The sequence below is a fragment of the Citrus sinensis genome, chromosome 4 (genome assembly GCF_022201045.2).
Source record: "Citrus sinensis cultivar Valencia sweet orange chromosome 4, DVS_A1.0, whole genome shotgun sequence".
NCBI lineage: Eukaryota > Viridiplantae > Streptophyta > Magnoliopsida > Sapindales > Rutaceae > Citrus > Citrus sinensis.
Window position 1 is genome coordinate 8,754,767 of NC_068559.1, and position 21,684 is coordinate 8,776,450.

Genomic DNA, 21,684 nt, shown 5'->3' on the forward strand with positions numbered 1-21,684 from the left:
TCTTTCTCTTTCCTTTTTCTCTTCTCGATCTCTTTCCTTTTTTTTCTGTCCATTCACAAATTCGTTCATTTAACTCAAATAGATGATATAAAGCTAAAACCCTAAGTGAGGCTTTTATTCCCTTTTTCCTTTTTTTTCCCAAATTGAAAAACGGACCAAAACCGTAATCGAGGCTTCTTTCATCAATTTTTTTTCTTTTTATGGTCAAATTTCTCTTTTTTTTGTTCAATATTCAAAACCCATTTTCTTGAATTTGAATAAAATTATTGAGAAATTAGTTAATTTTCTTGCTATGGAAGGGATACCACACCTTATACGTAGACCTGTGAAGGAGATTTTCAATGACTTTAAGGGCAAACAGGTTGCCTTGATTAAGGCTTTAACTGCTAGTAATGGCTTAATATTTTATTTTCTTTGTCAAATTAATTAATAGATTTGTTTTATTTTAGCTTATGATTATTGGGGTTTTTTGTTAATTTTAATTTTCTGGGTTGTTGCAGATGTTGAGAAATTCTCCCAGTAGTGCAGTCTTGGTGGGATTTCTTTTCCATATCTATTTTTTGTTTATTTAATTGTAATTTGAATTTTTTTCTTTTTTTTCCTATATTTCTATATTATATAGATTGAATGGCTGTGTATTTCATAATTATTACGTGTTATTTATTGCTCTGTTTCATGTAAAGATAGGAAATTATGTTATAGAAACCAACATGTTTATTTTTTTTATTTTTTTCAGTTGGAAGATTTTTAATAGAGACAATGACTATGATATGAATTAACTAAGTTCATGCTTGTCTGAATGTTTTGAGATTGCACAAAGTTCATGATTTGTCTTTAATTCAAGAAGAAAATGCTTGTTTTTAGGTAGTTTTGCTTGTTGTAGCACTTGAAGACTTACATTTTCTTTGTTCATTTGCACGGTTAGTTTCGCTCTTATTCAGAAATTTATGTGTTTCCTCACTTGCATGGTCATTAATTCATTCCATAATTTTTCTTCTGTAAACACACTTTTATTTTCCTTTCACTAGTTTGAAGGAATTTATTTTTTTAAAATAAAAAATTCTAAAGATTGAAATGAATTGAAATTGTTGCTATAATGTACTTTCTTTGCTGCTGAAGCTCAAGGAATGTCTATTTAAATGAACTAGAACTTGAAAAATCTTGAAGTGTTGTTGTACCCATAGACTTCATTTTTTTTCCTGCACATTACACTTATTTTGTTCATCTTCTTACCTTCAATTTGTCGTAGAGGTTAACAATGCTTGACGAGAAATGGAGGTTTGCATTTACTGCGGCTGAATCTCATGAACAAGAAGTTGGCAAACTGCGGTCTATATTTTTTCCTCAAATTCATAGTTGAATTCATAGTAAGCTCAAAGCAATTGATTGAGGGAGAAAATAAATTGAGTTTTATTTATTAGCATAATTTTTGTTATTTAGTGCTTTACACTCTTCATGACAACTTCAGCGATCTTGTCCTATTACCTTAAGGTACTACTGGATATTTGAGAAAAAAATTAAAAATGATTAAGCTTATCTTTCTTTGATGATAGAATTACAATATGTCTTCTCACTTATTATAGTTCTTCTGGGGAGTTTCCTTCTTTTGATTTGTTTCTTAATGTCACTAAGAACAGCCAAGAATCTATTTGTTTAAAGTTGATATGTTGAGTTTATTGTTGAGGGTTTGAATGCCTCAGTGTTTTCTATTTTTCTATTTATTCTTCTCTTGGTGTGTGATACTTCAATAGCCTTTTTTTTGTGGACTCCTTTTTGACATTTTGTAATTATTGTTCTTATTAATACTAATTTCTCTGTTTCCTATAAAAAATAAATAAATAATGAAGGATAGGTATAAATATTATAAGCATTTATTGGAAAATAAAACTATGCAGCTTATTTAGTTGTTTTCCTATTTAGTGATAAATTAAAATTTTTGGCTTAATTATATTCGGATATATAAACACCAAGTTTTCAGTGTTAAAATTATTGAATTGTTAATACTGAATCTTTTTTCAGTTTCAATTAAAAAAAAAAAAGGCCCTTCTTTTTTCTATCTTCAAATTTTGTGTGATAGAAGTATACTGTTGGGCCTTTCTTATCAACTTTAGCTTTTGGGATTATTGTTGGTTTAACTTTAGAATTATTTGACCCAGAGATTTTATGTTCCATTAAATAATAACACTCAATACACTGGATTTAGTTCATGTTTATTAAATGTGGATTTTTATATGAGACGGTACAAGTATTGGGGATTAGTGGTCTCTCAACATTATGATCGAAAACTAGCCCTCACTGCCAATTTGTATTTTAAGCCCAATACTCAATCCTTGATCACTATCAAACTTCCACAATCATTTCTTCTTCATATTCTTATAAATCAGCCTCAAACTCTAACGAAAAACCTAAGCCATTCTCTGTAAGGGGTAAGCGTCTGTTCTTGTTCGGATGAAGGTGCCAAGTTTTATTTTGCTCTTTAACGTTAACAAGTCAATTCCCATGATGTGTTAGGTGATTTGTTTGTTTCATGCTGTTTATTTCCTCGTCTTTTTTTTCTTCTATCTACTATTCCTTTATGAATTTGCCTCTAGGCATTTTTGCAGTTGCTTACTATGATGTACAATGGGCTTATGCTATATTTTTGTAAAAATAACTATGTAATTCAATCTCCAAATTAGTTAATCTTCTTAGTTGGCTTTGTCTTTGACTGTTTTTTATATCAATTAATTTGTTTCATTGTGTGCGGGTTAATTTCTATTGTTGGAGCCATGAGTCTGCTGAACGCATTTTTCCTAACAGAGGTTTGGGATATGGACTTGCCCAATTTTCGTCTGTTTTGTTTCTAGGTTATTATGTAAAAATTTTATAATGGTTTGCTTTGCTTTGGGTTATTATGTAAAAACTTTGTAGTGGTTTGCCTCAAATGTTTCTGTTATTATGTCTTTGGTCTTATCCTGAGATACGCTATGGTAGTGTTTACTTTCTGGAGTGGGAGTGTGGAGTGTGGATTCCTCCCACTCCAGTGTTTACTTACCTTAAAAAAGGGGGGAGTGGGAGTGGGAATCCGTGGGTCCCACTTAATTTTGGAGTGGAGAGTGGGATTCCCACTCCCCCCTCTTCCCATTTTATCCTTATAAAAATAAAATAAATAAATAATATTTAATAAAATAAATAATATCATATTTATTAAAAATAATAATTATATCATTTTTATTTTATTAAATTTAATAAAATAAAAATAAATAAATATTATATTTAAATTAATAATATTAAACATTAATTTTAATAAATATTAATTAATTATTTAATAATAATAAATATTTTATTCTAAAAAAATATTAATTTTGTACTATATTATCAATAATAATATTTCATTTGTGTTGCTATTATTAATAATTTTTATTCACATAATTTAAATTAAAATTAATAAAAAATTATGATTTACATAATTAAGAATATTAGTAATTATTATTAATTTATAAATATAATAAAATATTTATTTTATTTTCCAAATATATTTTTTATTAATTTTTTAATTACAAATTATAATTCTGTACATAAGGATAAAATTGTAATTTAAATCAATTTATTCCCAATCCAAGACAAAGTAAACAAATAATTAGGATTCTGATTGACAATCCATACTTTTATTTAGTCTAAGTAAACACCCTACTCTCACTCCCACTCCACACTCCTAATCCAAAGATTCCCACTCCAATCCAAAAAGTAAACGCAGCATATATTCTTATTCCTCAATTTTTACCCCTGGATTGTTTAATGAGTTTCTAATTTTGGATGTATACTAATAAATCTCCATTTATCTTTCTTAATCCTTAGGATTTTTTATTTTTTATTTTTGTATTCTTCTTAAGTTTAGTTGTTTATAGATCTGTAGGAAAATCCACTCAAATTCAATTCTTAGCAGATAAATATTCTTCACAATACTACCTATTACAATTAGCTTGCACTAAGAGAGCTATGTATTGTTTTTGCCCCATTCTTTGTTAGTCTCTTTGAACACTGAAATTGGCCTGATTGTTTTTTCTCCCAAAAATCCAAGAATTATTTTTTGTGGTGTACTAATTGATTTTATGTACTTGTAGGTGGGAAAAGAAAAATGAAGCTGCTTGTGGATGTTCAATGACATTATGTGCTTCTTTCTGTTGGTTAATATTTGTTGAATCTTAACTTAGTACTTGGTTGTTAAGAGCTTGTCAAGACTTAATTTAGTACTTATATTTTTCTTTTCCAAACAATGATGTAGTTGAATTATATGAATTTAAGTGATGTATTTGAGATGTTTCTTATGCAATTGTGTTGTGAGATTTTGTATATTTAATATATTTTGAGTTTTCTTTCAGTTGTAAAACAAATAGGAAAATATAATTAAAATCAAAGTATACTATTAACCAAAAGAATCATAACATCACTAAATACTGACACTAAATGTTTAAAATGACAGTAATAATTTTTGAAGTTATTGAGTCAGTGTGCTCTTGATACTGTAGTCTCATAAATTACTGACATCTAAATAGTATCATTAAATACTAATGCTATCGTGTCATTATTTTAGTGATACCATAATGACATGAATTACTAACACAAAAATCGCTGACACTAAAAATTAGTGTCAGTGTGTTCTGGCTGGAGCATTACTGACACAATTAACAAGTGTCAGGAAAAGTAATTACTGACACTAATTTAGTGTCAGTAAAGCCTATTTTTCTAGTAGTGTGTTTACTTGACAAAATGTAATTTGGGAATGAGAATAAAATGTGTGGGTCCCACACAATTTGGAAATAAGAAATGGGAATCTCATTCCCGTGGGGGTTATGAAAATGAGGGAATGAGAATAGAATATATGTTTACTTTTGTATCCCTCTACTTTTTTCATATTTCCCAAATTACCCTCATTCAAATCACAATTAATTTTATTATTTTAAATTTCATTAATAATAATAATAATTATTATTATTAAATTTTATTAACTTTATTAGTTTAGTTATTATTATTATTATTATTATCATTATTAACAATAAAATAATGATAAAAATAATAATTAATAAAAATAATTAATTTATCATTATTAACAATATTATCATTATTGTTGTTGTTGTTGTTGTTATTATTATATTATTAATAAAAATAAAAATAATAATAATTAATAATAACTAAAATAATAAAATTTAATAATAAAAATAATAATGTAATTTTCATTTTCTAGATACATGTATAACTATTATTATAAAAATGATATTAATTAAAATAATAATAATAATAATGAATGTTAATAATGATAATATTAATAAAAATAATAATAACAATAATTAATAGTAACTAAAATAATAAAGTTAATAAAATTTAATAATAATAATAAATGTTAATAATGATAATATTAATAGTAATTAATAATAACTAAAATAATAAACTTAATAAAATATAATAATAACAATAATTAATAGTAACTAAAATAATAAAGTTAATAAAATATAATAATAATAATATTAATAATAAATGTTAATAATGATAATATTAATTTTAATAATAATAATAACAACAACAACAACAACAACAACAACAGCAATAATAATGATAATATTGTTAATAATGATAAATTAATTATTTTTATTAATTGTTAATACTATGGATATTTTGATAAATTGATTCTCATTCCCATTTATTTTGCCAAATAAACACATTAATGACGCTCTAGCACATTCTCATTCCCATTTATTTTTGTCAAGTAAACATTGAAATCTCATTCTCATTCCAGCTTATTCCCATTCCCAGCCCATTCCCATTTTCATGAAGTAAACGCACCATAACTGTTAAGGCTTTAACCACTGGATTAAAGATTTCAATGTAATCAACCCCATGGATTTGATAAAACTTCTTGGCAACAAGCATGACTTTGTATCTCGAAATAGAGCCACCAGAGTTGTATTTGATTCTAAAAACCCTTTTATTTCCAACTATTTTGACAAGAGTAATAAGCAAGACTAAATCCTAAGTTTGATTAGTTAAAGAGCTTGAAACTCTTTTTACATAGCTTTAAACCGCATAGGATCTGACAACACTCAAAGAACTGAAGTAAGTTCTGAGGGCTATGACATTAGTACTGACAAATAGGTTCCGGGTTTAAAATTACCTATTTTGGATCTAGTCTCCATTAGATGACCAGCAAGTAGAGGTTGAGGTAGTAGATGAGATGGGAATTATGTGGTGTTTAATTGCGTATGTGATTGGAAAGTATATGATTGTGAAGGATGTGAGGATAAAGTAGAAGAGTAATGAGAAACTGAATTTATTAGAGAGTGATGATTTGTGTTAGGTTATTAGATGGCATAAACATTTATTAGAGGTGTTGCCAAAGGAATTGGAAAATGAACAAAAGAAGGAACATATGACTCTAAAACAGAATCACAAGATGAATATGACTGATAATTTATAGAAATTGAAGAAAAATATAAACAAAAGACATAAGGAAAATAATGTTCATAGAAGCTAACATGATTTGAAATTTAAACCATTCCTAAGGAATGAAGGCATTGATAACCCCTATGATGAGAGCTGTAACCAATGAATATATGTCTACCAATTTTGAAATCAAACTTATGTCTATTACATGGTCTGAGAGAAGGTAACAAGCACATGCAAAAGTTTTAAGAAGCAAATAACCTAGTTTTTGTTTAAAAAGCTTTTGAAATGGAGAAATGTTATTCAAACAAGAGTGGAAAGTCTATTTGTCAAATAAACAATAGTGTGGAATGCATTCTACCAGAACTTTAGAAGCAGACGTGCATGTGCTAGTAAGATTAAGCCATCGTCAACTATATGTCTGTATTTTCTCTCAATTTTCCATTTTGATGATGGATATATGAGCAAGGATGTCTGAAATGTATCCCAAAGGCAATAAGTAAAGAAAAAAAGGTTTTGAATTCTCCACCCCAGTTAGTGTGAATAGTTTTGATGGAATGAGAGCTTGAAGTTATAGGTTTGACTGGTTACTCAAAAGCTAATTGAGCATGTGATGCTGATGATAGAAAGTCTATTGGAGCTTATTGCATTTAATATTAATAATAACTAAATGTCAGGCTGTAGTAGCTAAGTCCAGCGCTAAGAGTGAGTAGAGAGCTTTACCCTCAGCAAGTTTCTAAAATTTCATGGCTGGAATCTCTATTCTCTGAGCTCAACACTGTTAAGCTGCCAACACCAATGCTTTGGAGTGATAATCAAATTTCATTCATCCAAATCCATTGAACTAGACATTCACTATATTGGAGATAAAGTGCTTGGGCAGCAATTAGTGGTCAGGTTGTTGACATCCTCACAAAAGCTTTTGTCACTTCCAAAATTCAGCTACCTCGTGTCCAACCTCAATCTCGTTAGTAGACCCTTAAGCTTGAGAGGGGATGTTAAGGAAGCTTACTTATGCAGTATAACAGAGAATCACAACAATGTCAGCAAAGTAACCAACAAAGCAAAGGATCACAACAGTTTCTACAGTCAGTTACAAATTGATGACTTGTACTTCCAGCTGGTACCAGATGGTTATGTGGCTGTTTGTACGCGTGATAGTTTGTTAAGCAAATTGTGATTAATTAATTTTTTGTTAAAATTAGCTGAGTTGCTGCATTTGTATGTGTGTGTGTGTGAGTATGTTTAACTTGTTAAATGTACAGATTTATTCTAGAAGCACGTTGAATAAAGTTGCAATTTCAGATTCAGCTCATTTTATTTAACTTTCTCCGCTGCCAAATAATTATTTTCTGTCATTTAACTTTAAGCAATTTTTTGCTTTTCCCCCCAAACAGTACGTTTTACTTTCATTCATTATTACGTTAGTTACACAAATTCAAATTGAAGACAACATCTTCATACATAAGCCACAATGAGAGAAAAAGAGCAGCGCAATAGTTAATTATTTCCACAAAAGATCAAATTACATTTCCACCAATCCGCAAAAGTCAATCTATATACCTAGCCAGCTTGAAATCTATTCAACGGAAAATGAAACTTTTTTTTTAAATACAAGCCAACGACAAATGATTAAATTACCGAACTACGTAGTTTTTAGTTAATTGCGGAACATATTTTGCGAATTTCACCATCAGTGCCAGTCTTGACGCCAATGTTACTCATTTTAACCATGGATCTTCCAAACTCCACATTGAAGGTCAGCCCTAGCAATCCTCTCACACCCAAGAACCTTTGCACGACCGCTTTAGTAGAAGCATCACTCCATAGCTTCTGATCAGACTCTAGCACTCCCCGCCCGTTTCTCAAATTCGAGAAGAAGGACGTGTCGAATCTATTAGGGCTACCGGTGTCAAGTGCAACGCGCCTTGCTCCGTCACCGTTCTCCGGACAGAGTGCTCGGAGTTGAGGAATGAACGTAGCGTCTATGGTTGGATCAGCTCCTGTTGCTGTTGTTGTAGTGAAGTTATAAAGTCTGTACTTAAATATTTGGCAAGCTGTAGTACCGATTGTATGTGCTCCTGGTAACAAATAGAGGTAAAAGTTAAATTTTTTAACCACCAATCATCCATATAAATTTAATTTAGTAGCTCAGATCATAAAGGAATTTTTTATTTATTAGTTCTTCTATCTTATAAAGTACGGATTTGAACTATGAGGTCGTAGAAAAATGTCCATCGGTTCAAATCCATGCTTTATAAGTTATGGGTGCCCGCACTTGATAATCACTATATAAATGAGTTAATTTGATTTGGTGCTTACCAACAAGAGTAACAAGATCCTGAGTGTTCAAACCCTTGTCAAGAAACTTTTGCTTTTGCGCTTCAACAGACTCGGTGAAACCTGGAAGATTGGCAGTATCGGATGCCAATGATATCCTGCCATCTCTGCGTCCTGTGGGCACTTGCCAACTTATTCCTCTTGTCTGCAATGCATGTCCAACAAAATATGTTAGTTTGTACGTAAAGTGAATCAAACTTGAGAATTTGGCTCTGATATTGTTTACAAAAATTATTTGACTTAAAATTTTAAGCGGATAAGTAAAGCCCAACAATAGTATTTAAGGCAACTATTAACAATAATGATGATGAGAGTGGAGAATTATTGTTACCACGACGACAGAATCACGGGCGGCGAGGGCAAGAATGTCAGCGCAAGAGACGATGCCAGGACATGCAGCCTCAATCTGGGATTTGGCATCATCAATTACATCATATCCTCTCAACAGACGATTGGGTGGTGCAGTTTTCTCAGTGTTGGGGCCATTAGTGAGAATGGAAGCATCACAACCGTGGACAAAACAGTCATGAAAATGCATCCTCAGTAACCCAGGAGCAATTGTGGGATCAGACCTGAAATGAGCCTGAACCGTAGACCTAACTATGGACTCAGCTCGAGGACATGACCTTGAATAAAATCCAACACGAGTCCCTGCTTGGCAATGAACTGATGTCACAGCCATGGCAACAAAAAGTACTAGTACTGCAAAAGCACCCTCCATTATAATCTTTAATGTACTGTATGAATTCAAATTATTAGCTAGGTAGCAATAGAAACTGTAGAGCCCGTTGTGATTTTGTAGATGTGATAAGTGAGATATATTTATACTGACATTTAGTCAAAACTGTGTGGAGAAGTAAGCAAAGCCGGCTACAAAAAGCCTCGAGTAGATCACAGCTAGAGCCTAGAAATTGAGAAGTTTGTGGGAGATGAGTTGGAATGCAGTATGATTTTGGCTGGGGGGTACGTACGTAGTACTTTTTTTTGTTTGAGAGAATTTTTCTGGATTAGTAATTGTACGGTAGACTTTCTGCTACTATTTATATATATAAAGAATTGATGAAGTCTTTGACAACCAATTATTTAAGAAAAATATTAAAATACGTTAACGATAATATAATCAATTAATGTGTGTGTAACATATATAGTTGAATTTTATATAATCACTATTTAAATATTTGGTTTTTAACATAAACACAAGTATATTATCATAGTATTATTTATTTATCATATAATTGACATGAAACCGCAAAAATCAAATTATTCTAAAATTTTTCATTATATAGATTACTAATTCTTAGTGGACCAAACTTTTAATATACAATTTTCTTATGATTTGGGAGTATGCTTTTATAATGTTGGAGCAGATTTTAGAACTTCAAACCACTGTATCAACACAGGTCACCATAGATTTTTAATTATAGTATCAGTAAAATTATTTTAAAAAAAAGTTAAGTCATAGTAGAATATTGTAATCGAATAAAAACCATAATGATTGTATTATAGCATATTTTATCTTGAAACTAACACCACAATGATTTTTTTTTTCTTTTGTGAAAGGTAACATCACAATGATTAAAGAAATAATTAGTAGTTAAGCAAAAGATAATTTAATCAATCAATAGCTATTTCCACGAAATGAACGTTTCAATTATTTTCTTTTTTGGGTGCTTTCTCAACAGCAGTGAACCCCAGGGGTTGGTAAATTAACTGGACCTATTGCAATTGACTTGTCTGATGTAATCCACTTGTTCTGTCAGTTGACTCGCTTCCTAGGTATGTTCGGTGGCAGTGGGATGAATGAGTCACGGGAAGAACAAACGAAGATTCCTTTGACAATTAATAGTTTAATAATTTATTTATTTATTTTTAACATATTTCTTTTTTTTTAGAATAACATATTTCTTCATTCACTTAGACATACAAAATTGATATGAGTAAAATACATATTCTAAAATTTTTTTGAAAAGATTAACTTTATATGAGGTGGAATCTCACGAAATGGTGAATTATTTTTTACAGTTTTTAAAATAATTTATTGTGCCTTTTAAGAAACAAAATGATCAATGAACTTTTAACTTATAACTTTAAAATTTGTGTTTTAATTAATTTTATTTATATTATAGTCAAATAAACTGATAAGGGAAATTTATTTGGATTTGATTTTGAGTTTTCAAGTTTATTTTCGTAATTGTACTAAAATCACATGAAATTAAAAGATGAAAATTTTAATTCCAGTTTCTTTCTAATTTTGAGTTGATCGTATTTTATTACAACAATCAATGCATGCATGCATAGTTTACATTATTGGATTTTTTTTCATTATTTTATTATCGGTTTCAAAGAATATTAATTTTAATCAAATTGACCGAATCAACCCAACTCAACCTGACTCTTTACAGGCTTGGATTGGTTTGGATCAGGAAGGGAGGCAGAATAAAAAAATTTGGAAGATCAAATATTTAGAGTGAATATTTTTGTGATTAAACTGCAAAAAGGGTATTTAGGTTATGTTTATTTTGATTATGAGTTGGAATATTGACAGCCCTTCAAAAAACCTCGTGATTAAATTCTCTTTTGGTATTTTACAGATTTAATCTTCATTAAAATTACATGCAAAGACAAAATTATGTCTAATTAAATCCACGATAAATAGATAAACAACTTTTTTCCCTAAAAGTTCTTTACATTCACATGTATTCATGGGCGGACCTAGTGTAGACCCAGGAGGGGCTGAAGCCCCTTCTGAGTTTTGAAATTTATTTGAATATATTATAATTGGTCCATTTAAAAATTTAAAGTTTCTTCCAGACTTTCAAAATTTCCTTTGAAAATATTTTATATGTTTGGCTCATTTTTTAGTTTGTTATATATGTACTAGACTTGAAAGGAGTGTTTAAGTGATGATTTAATTGATTGACATAATTGTCATCTTATAATTTTAAATTTTTAAAAATATCAAGGAAAAAGTCATTGGTTTTTAGCTTTTTAATTAGCCAACTGGTTTCATCACTCTTTCAAAAATAAAATTGCACGGTCTTTTTATCACATTCGAATAAAAAACAAAGGAAGTGTTAAGATTTTCTCATATGAATTAAACACGACTAATTGAAATAGAGTTATTTGATCAACTAAATTTCTTACTATTTATGGTAACCTTTTTTTTTTGCCTCAAATAATTATTCTAATTTAAGTCATTGCATGAAAACAACAAAATTTGAAATTGTTGATTAAGTTGACAATGAAATTATTATGGTATGTAATTCTTTAAAAACTGAAAATGAGTCGAGAATAGTCGTAAATGTATTGAAAATTATTAATTCAATGAAGTTCAATAATTTGGCACTTGTTTTTGTTTGAATTTTTTTTTTTGGGTATACTAAATCATCTGATATTTAAAGATCACATTGAGTCCGATTAATTCAGATTCGAGCCAGGTAGGATCATTAGGACGGTAAAATTCTCCCAACAAATATTTAACGTAGTTGCATTCTTAAATCTCGAACCGAGTACCTTGATTAAGTTAAAACAGCCCCATGCCAACTGATATACACATTTGTTAGTGAATTTTTTTTAATTGTATTTTACTAAGTCCCCCCTAGATAAAATTTCTGAGTCTGCCACTACGTGTATTATGTATTTTTTTTGACAACTTTTGATGCGCATGTATCATATACCCCTATATGTTTCTAAAATTTATATGTTAAGAGTTTTAAATTGAGAAGAAAATAATCCTGCAAGCGAAGGCATATGATATTAATGAACCCTTTTTCATGAGAAACAAATAATAATAACTATAAGAGTTTGTTTAACAAAGAGTAAGAGATTAAGTGAGTATCGAGAAAAAATAAAATAAAATAAAATAAAAGATAAAAATGTATCTGAACAAGAGTAAAAAGAGACTTTAAAATGGAGTTTAAGGAATTATAAAGAAGATTGAAGTACCCGGATTTTATGTGGATCTTTCATTAAGGTTATTCTTATCAGTAATGGAGAAGTTATAACAATATTATATTATTTTTAATTATTCAAATACAGAAAATAAAGAAAATGAGTTATGAGAAATTTTTGGATGGATGCAAACGGTGCAACTCTTCAATTATATTTGAAATGCCATAGAGGTGACGAAACAACGATAAACCGATACTAGTTTACAATATTTTCAATTAAGTGAATAAACTGACACAGACTGATGTTGTTTTTTATCCACATTTTGTCTTATTATCAGTGTATATTATAATCATAATTGCCTAATCAAGAATGAGTTTGGTTTTGGATAATCAATAAGTGGTGAAGATCTCGGGTCCACTGTCCACTTGGACTTTCAAATGCGCGTAAAATCATTGTTCCACTTTGACTTTGGTGATTGATGAAAAAGAAGACTTTTCATCTACACAACGGGACAACCATGCGCGAAAAGTTAAGAGGAAAAAAAAAAATTCTACTTCAAAATTTGTCACTATTGGGTTCCTTCCTTAGTAATCTATTTTAGTCCAAATTTTCAAATAACTATCTTTGTAAATAAGTTGATGTGATGTTTGGTATCGTAAGAAAACCCCTCACTAAATAATTTACTTAGAATAATTGGCACATCGATTGTAAGAATAATTGGCACATCAATTGTAAAAGTGTAAAGTGTGTGTAATGATTAGAACGGGCATATTTTTCGTAGTTAGTTGTAATACAGTTATGTAAATATCTTAGAAATTAATCTTCGAAAATTTGTTGAAAACTACCTAGTTTGATTTGTCATTAATTTCTCAATTATTAATTAATTTTATTTTTTACCTTGATGGCAAAAGAAAGCTATTTATAGCCAGTCTGATAATGCCGTAGTTTTTAAAATAATTGTTGTTAGTTGTATTATAGAAATAATTAGTTATGAAGAGAATCAGTTAAATATTTAGTAAAATTTATTTTAAAAAGTGTTGTGAGTTTTAAAAGAAGTCGTATATATTTGTTTAATAAATCTTATTGTTAAATTATTGTAAAAATGTAAATAACTGAATTATACATAATATTGAATAAAATTTATTTACATATCTATAACTACGTATTTAAAATATTTTTTGTTGTATATATATAATAATTGATACGTAAAATAAATATTGTATATTATTAATTTATAAAATATTAATAATAAGAATGGTAGTAGTAGTAGTAGTAATAGTAGTAGTGGTAGTAGTAGTAATAATAATAATAATAATAATCTCTTTAAAATAATTAATTTATATTCCAATTAATAAGGATAATTTTAGATTATTGTAATTAATTTTAACTTTTCAAAATCACTCCTAAGCCTTTCAAAAGTAATACCAAATAAGCTCTTAATAAGTTAAAAATTACTTGCATTACTGTTGACAATGCTGTTAGGGACAAAATAGTGAATCTTGTTGGTTAAAAAATCGGTTTTTCTATAAAACAATTTAGGACCGATCTCATACAATACATAGAAATTCGTAATCTAGAAAATCATACCTTGATAATCCGACTTGACTTTTTTACTGAATTAATCTAGGCTTCCAGATCACGATCCATCACCACCACTCCGGTTTGATCACGATCCGTCACCATCAATCTTGTTAGTTCACGATCCGCCACCAATGATCTTCCAGGTTATGACTCAAGATTGATTTGCACTTGATGTGTGGGAGCCTTTATCACCGCTAAAAGCAACTAGTAAGAGAAAATATTCCTCTCAAAATTAGAGAGAAATTTTTTTTTTCTCTCATCTGTATAATGTGGGTTCTACTTTCTTTTAGAGAAAATAAACTCTTTTATATCTTTATTTGATGGAAACCCTAGGCTCTATATTTATTAATTTTTTAATTATATTAAATCACATTTGATTTAAATTAAAAAACAATAACATCAAGAGTGGCGTTACTTGTTTTTGTGTTATAGGGGCCCACCTTATAAAATAACACAAGGCCCCTTACACACAAGTATATTAAATGAAGCCTCTCACTAAATAATATATTTAGGCTTTTAATCCAAATAACTAGTTATCTTACTTATCAATCCAATAACGGTGCAGTCAATTAAATGAGCTAACTCGGGGATCATATGGGTCCACACAACAGTGGCTACAATAATTAGACTTGTAATTAAACTAGACCAATTATTTAATTTCAAATCTACTCCACTAAAATATTAGAATTGACCTCCATAATTGTATACTATCTAGAACAGTGTTTTCAAATAATAATTCGACCCATGCCACATTGATTTCTTTACTGCATATTTTTTTGTACCACATTGTTAATTAAATCGATATCTCAACTGTCCAATTAATTTAATTACATTTTGTTCCTTGATACTTACTAGTTTTCTCTAATGATCATTTTCAACATATTAAATATTTTGACACACTCTGACCAGAAAATTCTAAGATCAAGTGCCGAAAACCCATCAAGAGATTTGTTGTATAAATTTTATATTGTTAATCTATTACTCCAATACTCATAATTGCTTCCACCAAGATACCAGGTAATCTTGATTACAAGCGTGTGTCGTGTCCATTTGCAACTCAAATGGAATATCAATTACAATCATGAAATCATAACTAACTCAAGATTAAGATTACAGTAAAATCAATGCCTATGAGATTTAATAAGTCTGACAGTTATTACAAAGTTAATTAAATCTCATATGTGATCTTATTCAATGTAGCCGTACTACATTAATAAATTCATACATGATTAAGACAAATCATTCAATAAATTTATTACAGTCATACCTTAATAAAGTGCTCAACTTTATTTATCAACTGCGAATTTAATTTATTTAATCATAAGATATCTTATTTTTATGTTTTCTGTGAATCTACAGGGTGATTACATAAATACATTTAATATAATTAAATGGATTTTACTCAAAATATTAATGTAATTAAGATACTTGAATAAAATACTTTATTTATTTTATTAATTAGAAAAATTATTTATTACAATTAAATAAACACATATGTTTTTTAAGAGCATATTTTTCCAACAAAGATGACATATTGAAGGTTATGTATAGTAGTAGTATGTTCAATAAAAGGATATCCTGAAAATCAAATAAAAACTAAAGGAGACATCCTAAATCGAAATTTGATTCAAAGACACATTAAGAACGCAATCAAGTACTTTAAAGACAGATTCCCATACAAGAAAGAAAATAAAAAATCGGAAGGATCAAGTGAAAAACGCGAACAAGTCTGATTTGGACTTTTTTGAAAATCGTGCAAAAACAGTAGTATTACATCGAAGTCAGCAGGTGTATATAAGTCATTTTACTTAATTGATATTCCAAAAAATATTTACGCTCCATTGCTAACATAAAAACAAAAGGTATATTAATAAAATGATCAATAAAATTAAAGTATATTAGTAAAATGATCAATGAAATTAACATTATTATAACCAGAGGGAGATATTTGGACTTATTTAAAAAATATCATAAAGGTATCTCATTTTCCCATTATTATTATTATTATTTTTAGTATTATTATTGTCATCATCATTTTATTATTATCTTTTGTATGATTATTATTATTTTGATTATCATCGTAATCATCATCAATTAAAAAATGAAATAATCAAATCTTTAAAAAAAAAAGTGAAGCAGCATTAACCTAATAATAAATAAAGAAATGACCGTTTTGGATCGATTTTGATTAAATTTCATTTTGCGCGAAAGTCTGATATTTCCTTGCTGACGTGGAGCTAGTTATAATGGCTTGGACTTTAAACGACGGAGGCTTAAAAAAGCTGCATAGCGGGTGATTTGTATCGCTTGTTCATTTCTTTGTAAAACCTTTTACTATTTATTTACCTATCATTTTTTTGTAAAAGCTTTTTACTATTTGTGAGCATATAAAAGCTTGTTGTAAACGTTGTAAAAGGACCTTGTAATCTAGATTCTGAAGCTTGTTCTTTGTTCACGAACAAAGTTGGTCTGTGTCGAGTCTTTGTTGCGTGTGTTATGGATCTGATTATTGCTGTGGGTTTAATATTTAATTCTATTTCACGATTTGTTTCTTTTCTTGCTTCTGTTTGTCTAATATTGATTAAGGGTTAACAGTTTATCATTAATAGATTGATTCTGGGGTTGATTGGATCTGAATTGATCCAAGTTTGCTTCAACAGTTTGATACCCATTGACGTAAACATAGAACTTTGTGAACATTTTCTGTCCCCTTGGGTTTACTGAAGGCACTTTAGTCTTCTTAGCACATTCTGTATGTACAGAGCATGCATGCAGGATTCTGTGCCGCTGCTCTACTACCTTTGAGGCTGTTGATAAATAATAGGCAGGTTAAAATTAATTGCAACAATTAATATACTTACTTGCACACCGAAAGGAAGCAAAATTATGATCGTCTATAGAATTAAATTACTATTTTTCTGATCGGAACACAATTACGGCAAAGCCAAAAGCTCCCCTCTTGTCACAGCGTAAGAACAAAAAATAGGCTAAAATGATTCCATTCTAAAGGGCTATCATCGTCCTGTCTCTGCTTCTGCTTTGTGTAAATAGTCATAAAAAAAGGAGAGAGCCAAGGAAGTTTCTTATAATGAAATTATTAACTTCATATTACCTTCTCCTTTTAAAAACATAACTGCTCCCTAGGTGTTCAAGACTTGGTAACTACCAAGTAGTACGTAGTTACTTCCGGTTGATGGAAGACCCGATAGGTGTGACCCGCCCATGTCCTTCAAAAGTGCTTATACATCAAAGGTTCATTTGCTTCTTTGAACTCTCAATATTGGTAGTGACCAAAATTTATGTCAATATATTGAACATATTGCAATGTTAGAGCTTAGATGTTGAAAATTGACTTCAACCGATAAGTTGATGCTATAAAAGATGACAAATGCCCACAATTTGTTTAATTATTTGAAATTCAAGAAGATGGGAGTCCTAAAAACATATAATAAATTTGGGGACGTTCTCCAGACACTAGCAACTATTTTAAGCTGATCATCGATCCTCAGACTCCCAAGAGGATCACAGTCGAGTTGGATTGTTAGTATTAATAATCATTTTCTCAAGCATAATGGCATTTTCAAGCGTGTAGAATGCAAGTTCAAGATCAATTGGCATCCACAGAAACCAATTTATGTTTCTCTGTGTTATAAATTTATGTATTTATTAGAGTGGGTTGGAGCTAATAGGTAATATTTAATTGATTATGGTCCTATTTGGAATTGAGGTACTATCACTTTTAAATTACAACTGCTACAGAAAAAAAGTTACAATTATGAAACAAAAGTTAATAATTTATAATAAATATAAATTTTAAATAATCATTTTGATAAAATTATTAAAGATATAATAGATTTTCTATGATATAAGTGAAAAAACGTATTAACATAGTTTTCAAGTTCAATCCCAAACGCACCCTACGTCTCTACACTTTCAAGATTTTTGTTTTCTTTACCAGTTGTTATTTGAGTTATAGTTATTATCCAAAATATGCGGCATACCTCTCAAATATTAGTTTGCAGGTCGATGCCCCTAGTGGTGATGATTCATTGGGGTTTAGCTTCATGGAAAACCCATCAAGATGAACAAATCTATTCATCATCTTTTCTTGTATTGTATAGAGAAGCAATTTTATCAGTCTTTTTATCTATTACCAATTCAAGAGCAATAAATGTCTCTTAAGTAGGGATGGCAATGGGTCCACTACAAGAAAATAGAATATATTTAATAGTTTTAAACTATTAATAAAAGTATATTTGACAATTTAAAAGCGTAAAGTATTTTCGTGTCAAATATCTTTATTTGACATTTATTATAACGATTAATTACCTTTGTCATTTAATAGTAATCAAAGGTTGATGACAATAAAAAGTTATCAAAATACGTATTATTGATACAAGATTTTGAGTCTGCTCGTTCGCGACCAGAATCTCTCCTCAACACTTGAATTTGTAGTTAATTGAGGATAACTTCACGCTGCTCTTTTGAGACGAGCAAGATTATAAGGCTTGTCGCTTCTCCTTCGTGAACCCCTGCACACACAAGAACTAGTCAGAGAACGCCGGAGGTTTTCCCGGCATAAACCCTCCGACGCCCAAGTTAGCAATCTAGGCTTACTTTGAAAAACCTTTGCCACTGATCTCATGGCTCTGTAATAATTTCTAAAATGTTGAAATCTCTTAGAATTTTCCCAAGGTTTCAAATAGAAATGCCCCAAGAATTCTTTTAGGTCAATTTTTTAGTTTAAGTGTCTAACCTTTTTTACATCATTGAAAGTCCCTTTTATAGCTTACCTAGGTGCTCAATCTCACTCTCCCACATTCATCACTAAGTAGGGTCTTCCGTTGTGGATGCCATAACTGTTGCTTCGTGGGTTTCAAGTCCGAAACCTCTGGAATCGCAGTACGTGTCGATAACTGCCATTGCCTGCGTCCTTTGGCACCTGGATTCCTCTATGGGCCTTCTCGTACTTCGTCTATCAGGTGTGCAAGTAGCTCCTCAACTACGAGCAAGCGACCCTCTACTCGCGACAATCTTGTAGCTCCTCGCCTATGAGCAAGCAACTTTTGCTGGGGTACACCTAGTCGGTAGTTTTGTTTTGTTCAGGATACTTTGGCTTCATGGCGCTGAAAGAAGAAGCTGCTCGTTTTGTCCATTCGACCCTTTAAGCTACTAACAGCCGTTTACTCGAAGAGTCGCATCGTCATTAAATGTAGATGATGTGGCAAGAATCCATTCATTTATTCAAATTTCAAAATGACAGTTATGAGACTCTTGGGGCGCGTGCCATTAAATGACAATTAACTAGAGGTCTTCGCGTCTTTTGAGAACCCTAACTCTCGCAAGAAAATTCCTTCATTTAATCTTCCTTTCACCCTCCGGTGATCGAGCGATCTTTTTTCACTGAAGATCAAGTCACTTTTTCTATCTCTGTTATGGTGTGCTACTATTTCATGTATTGTCTTCTCTACTTCAATCTTGGATATTTGTCATTTTTTTCTTGGGTTGAGTAGAATTTGGTTATATCATTCTGGATATCGTTTAGGAAATGTCAAAAGGCAAGGAAAAGGTAATTGAGATTGACGATGATGAACCAGATTTCCTGTTTAGAATGCTCATAGAGCCCATTTTCGACTCCAAGATCCCCTTAGAACCGGTAGGCAATTCTAGTGTTAGGAGTAGTGCTAGGAGGATGTCTCCTGAGGTTTCTACCTCATCTAGCAAAAGTAACGATGATGAATCTTTTAGCTTAGAGGAAACCTTAAGTGGGTACCTAGGTGACGAGGCTAGTGAAGCATCCTCACCAGAGGTAGCACGATTAGAAAAAGAAGAGGAAATTAAGTGGTAGAACTCTGGTCGAAAATTACCCTATTGACCTCATGACTTTTATGACCACTGTAAATGACCTTAAAGAGCTTCAAACCATTTACAAGATCCCTGATTATATAGACCTTAGAGTCCCTAGGAAAAAGGATACTCCTAGTCGGCCTCCCAGGGGTCTGTTACTTTGTTTTTAAAGAGCTTTAAATTAGGAATGACGGATCACTTGCAGCCTTTTTTGTCCAAATGCTTAGTAGATTACATATAGGTCATGATCAACTTAACCCTAATGGATAGAGGGTACTCTCTAGCCTGTTCATATTGTGGGATATATGTGGTCAGAGTGAACCTACAATTGATGAGGTCAAACACCTGGACCAGTTAAAGAGCAGCCCTAAAGACGTCGGTTGGTACTATTTCATGTCAAGTACCAAGACTAGGAAACCTATACCTAATCTCCAAACAGTTGGTGGGAATTAGAAGAGCAAGTTCTTTTTTTTCTGGGGGTTCTTGGGGTTAGGTGGTGCAGATTGATGGTGGGAATGTCCACGTCCCCTCCTATCTCTCAGTTCCAGGTTGCCTACTCGCTTAACATGTATTGCACCACCAGCTGATCAAGTGACTGAATTATTTCTAATAGGGTCTTTGCTTATGCTACAAGTTCTTAAAGTGTCCATTACAACGTTAAGTGTGAATCACTCAAGCAAGTTGAGAATGCGTTAGCAAATTCCTGCTTGTACAAAGATCTACTGCCTAGTCGCAGCTTGGTTAACTCTTGCTGAGTACCCAATGCCTATGCTATGGGGGATACTGTGATTGGGGATTTAAACAGAAAACACCCTTGCTCTAGTGGTGCTAAGGGAGGTCACAACAAAGAGGCTCCCCCTGAGAAGCGGGTCAACACTGTAGGGAAAATGACACAACTTAAAAGTAATTTTTACCTCCCAAGTATAAGAGTATCTTGTTGTATTATAACTCGGTGAGTTCGAAGTCGATCCACAGAGAAAAGATTTAATTTGTTTATTTTATTTTAACTAAAAATTGAAATTAAAACTTAAATATAAACAACTTAATTTAAATGAAACTATGAAATTGAACTAGTTAGGGTTATGAATCCACTCTTAGAAGTAAATAAAACTTAATAAATTCTTTTTACCTTTTTTTAGATTTATTGCCCAAAAGATTAATTATATAAATTATTATTATTTTCCCTTTAATTTTATGATGGATTAAGTATTTATTGTGTCAAAATTTAATTTGTCTACAATAAGTCAAAATACCATTTCACCATTAAGATCTTAAGAATTTATTGTGCCAAATTCATTTGTTTGTCTACAATAAATCAAAATTTCAAAATATAAAATATGTACAAAATTAACTAGAAAATAATTTAATTTATAAAATTAAAAATAGAATTTGCTTAAATCATATTTATTTCTTAAGAGTTTCACCTTCCCCTAACTAATATTATTTAGTTAAGCATAATTGAAATAAAAAGAAGTAGTAAAATTGAATTACTTATAATTAAAAGTAATAAAAACAACTAAAATTAGAAATAAAACTAATTTTATTTATTAAAATAATTATACAAAATATTAAAAATATACCTGGAAATCAAGATTACAAGGAGATTGA

At 30.3% G+C, this 21,684-nt stretch overlaps 1 protein-coding gene across 1 annotated transcript; it reads right to left on the reverse strand.

Moving 5' to 3' along the window:
• Positions 1–7,894: 7,894 nt before the first annotated feature.
• LOC102624908 (peroxidase N1-like) lies at positions 7,895–18,331 on the reverse strand. Its single transcript, XM_006485165.3, has 4 exons — positions 18,231–18,331; positions 9,089–9,584; positions 8,740–8,902; positions 7,895–8,498 (listed from the first exon to the last, which is right to left on the reverse strand). The coding sequence occupies exons 1-4, from the start codon at positions 18,329–18,331 to the stop codon at positions 8,074–8,076; spliced, it is 1,185 nt and encodes a 394-aa protein (XP_006485228.2). The 3' UTR covers positions 7,895–8,073.
• Positions 18,332–21,684: the final 3,353 nt, after the last annotated feature.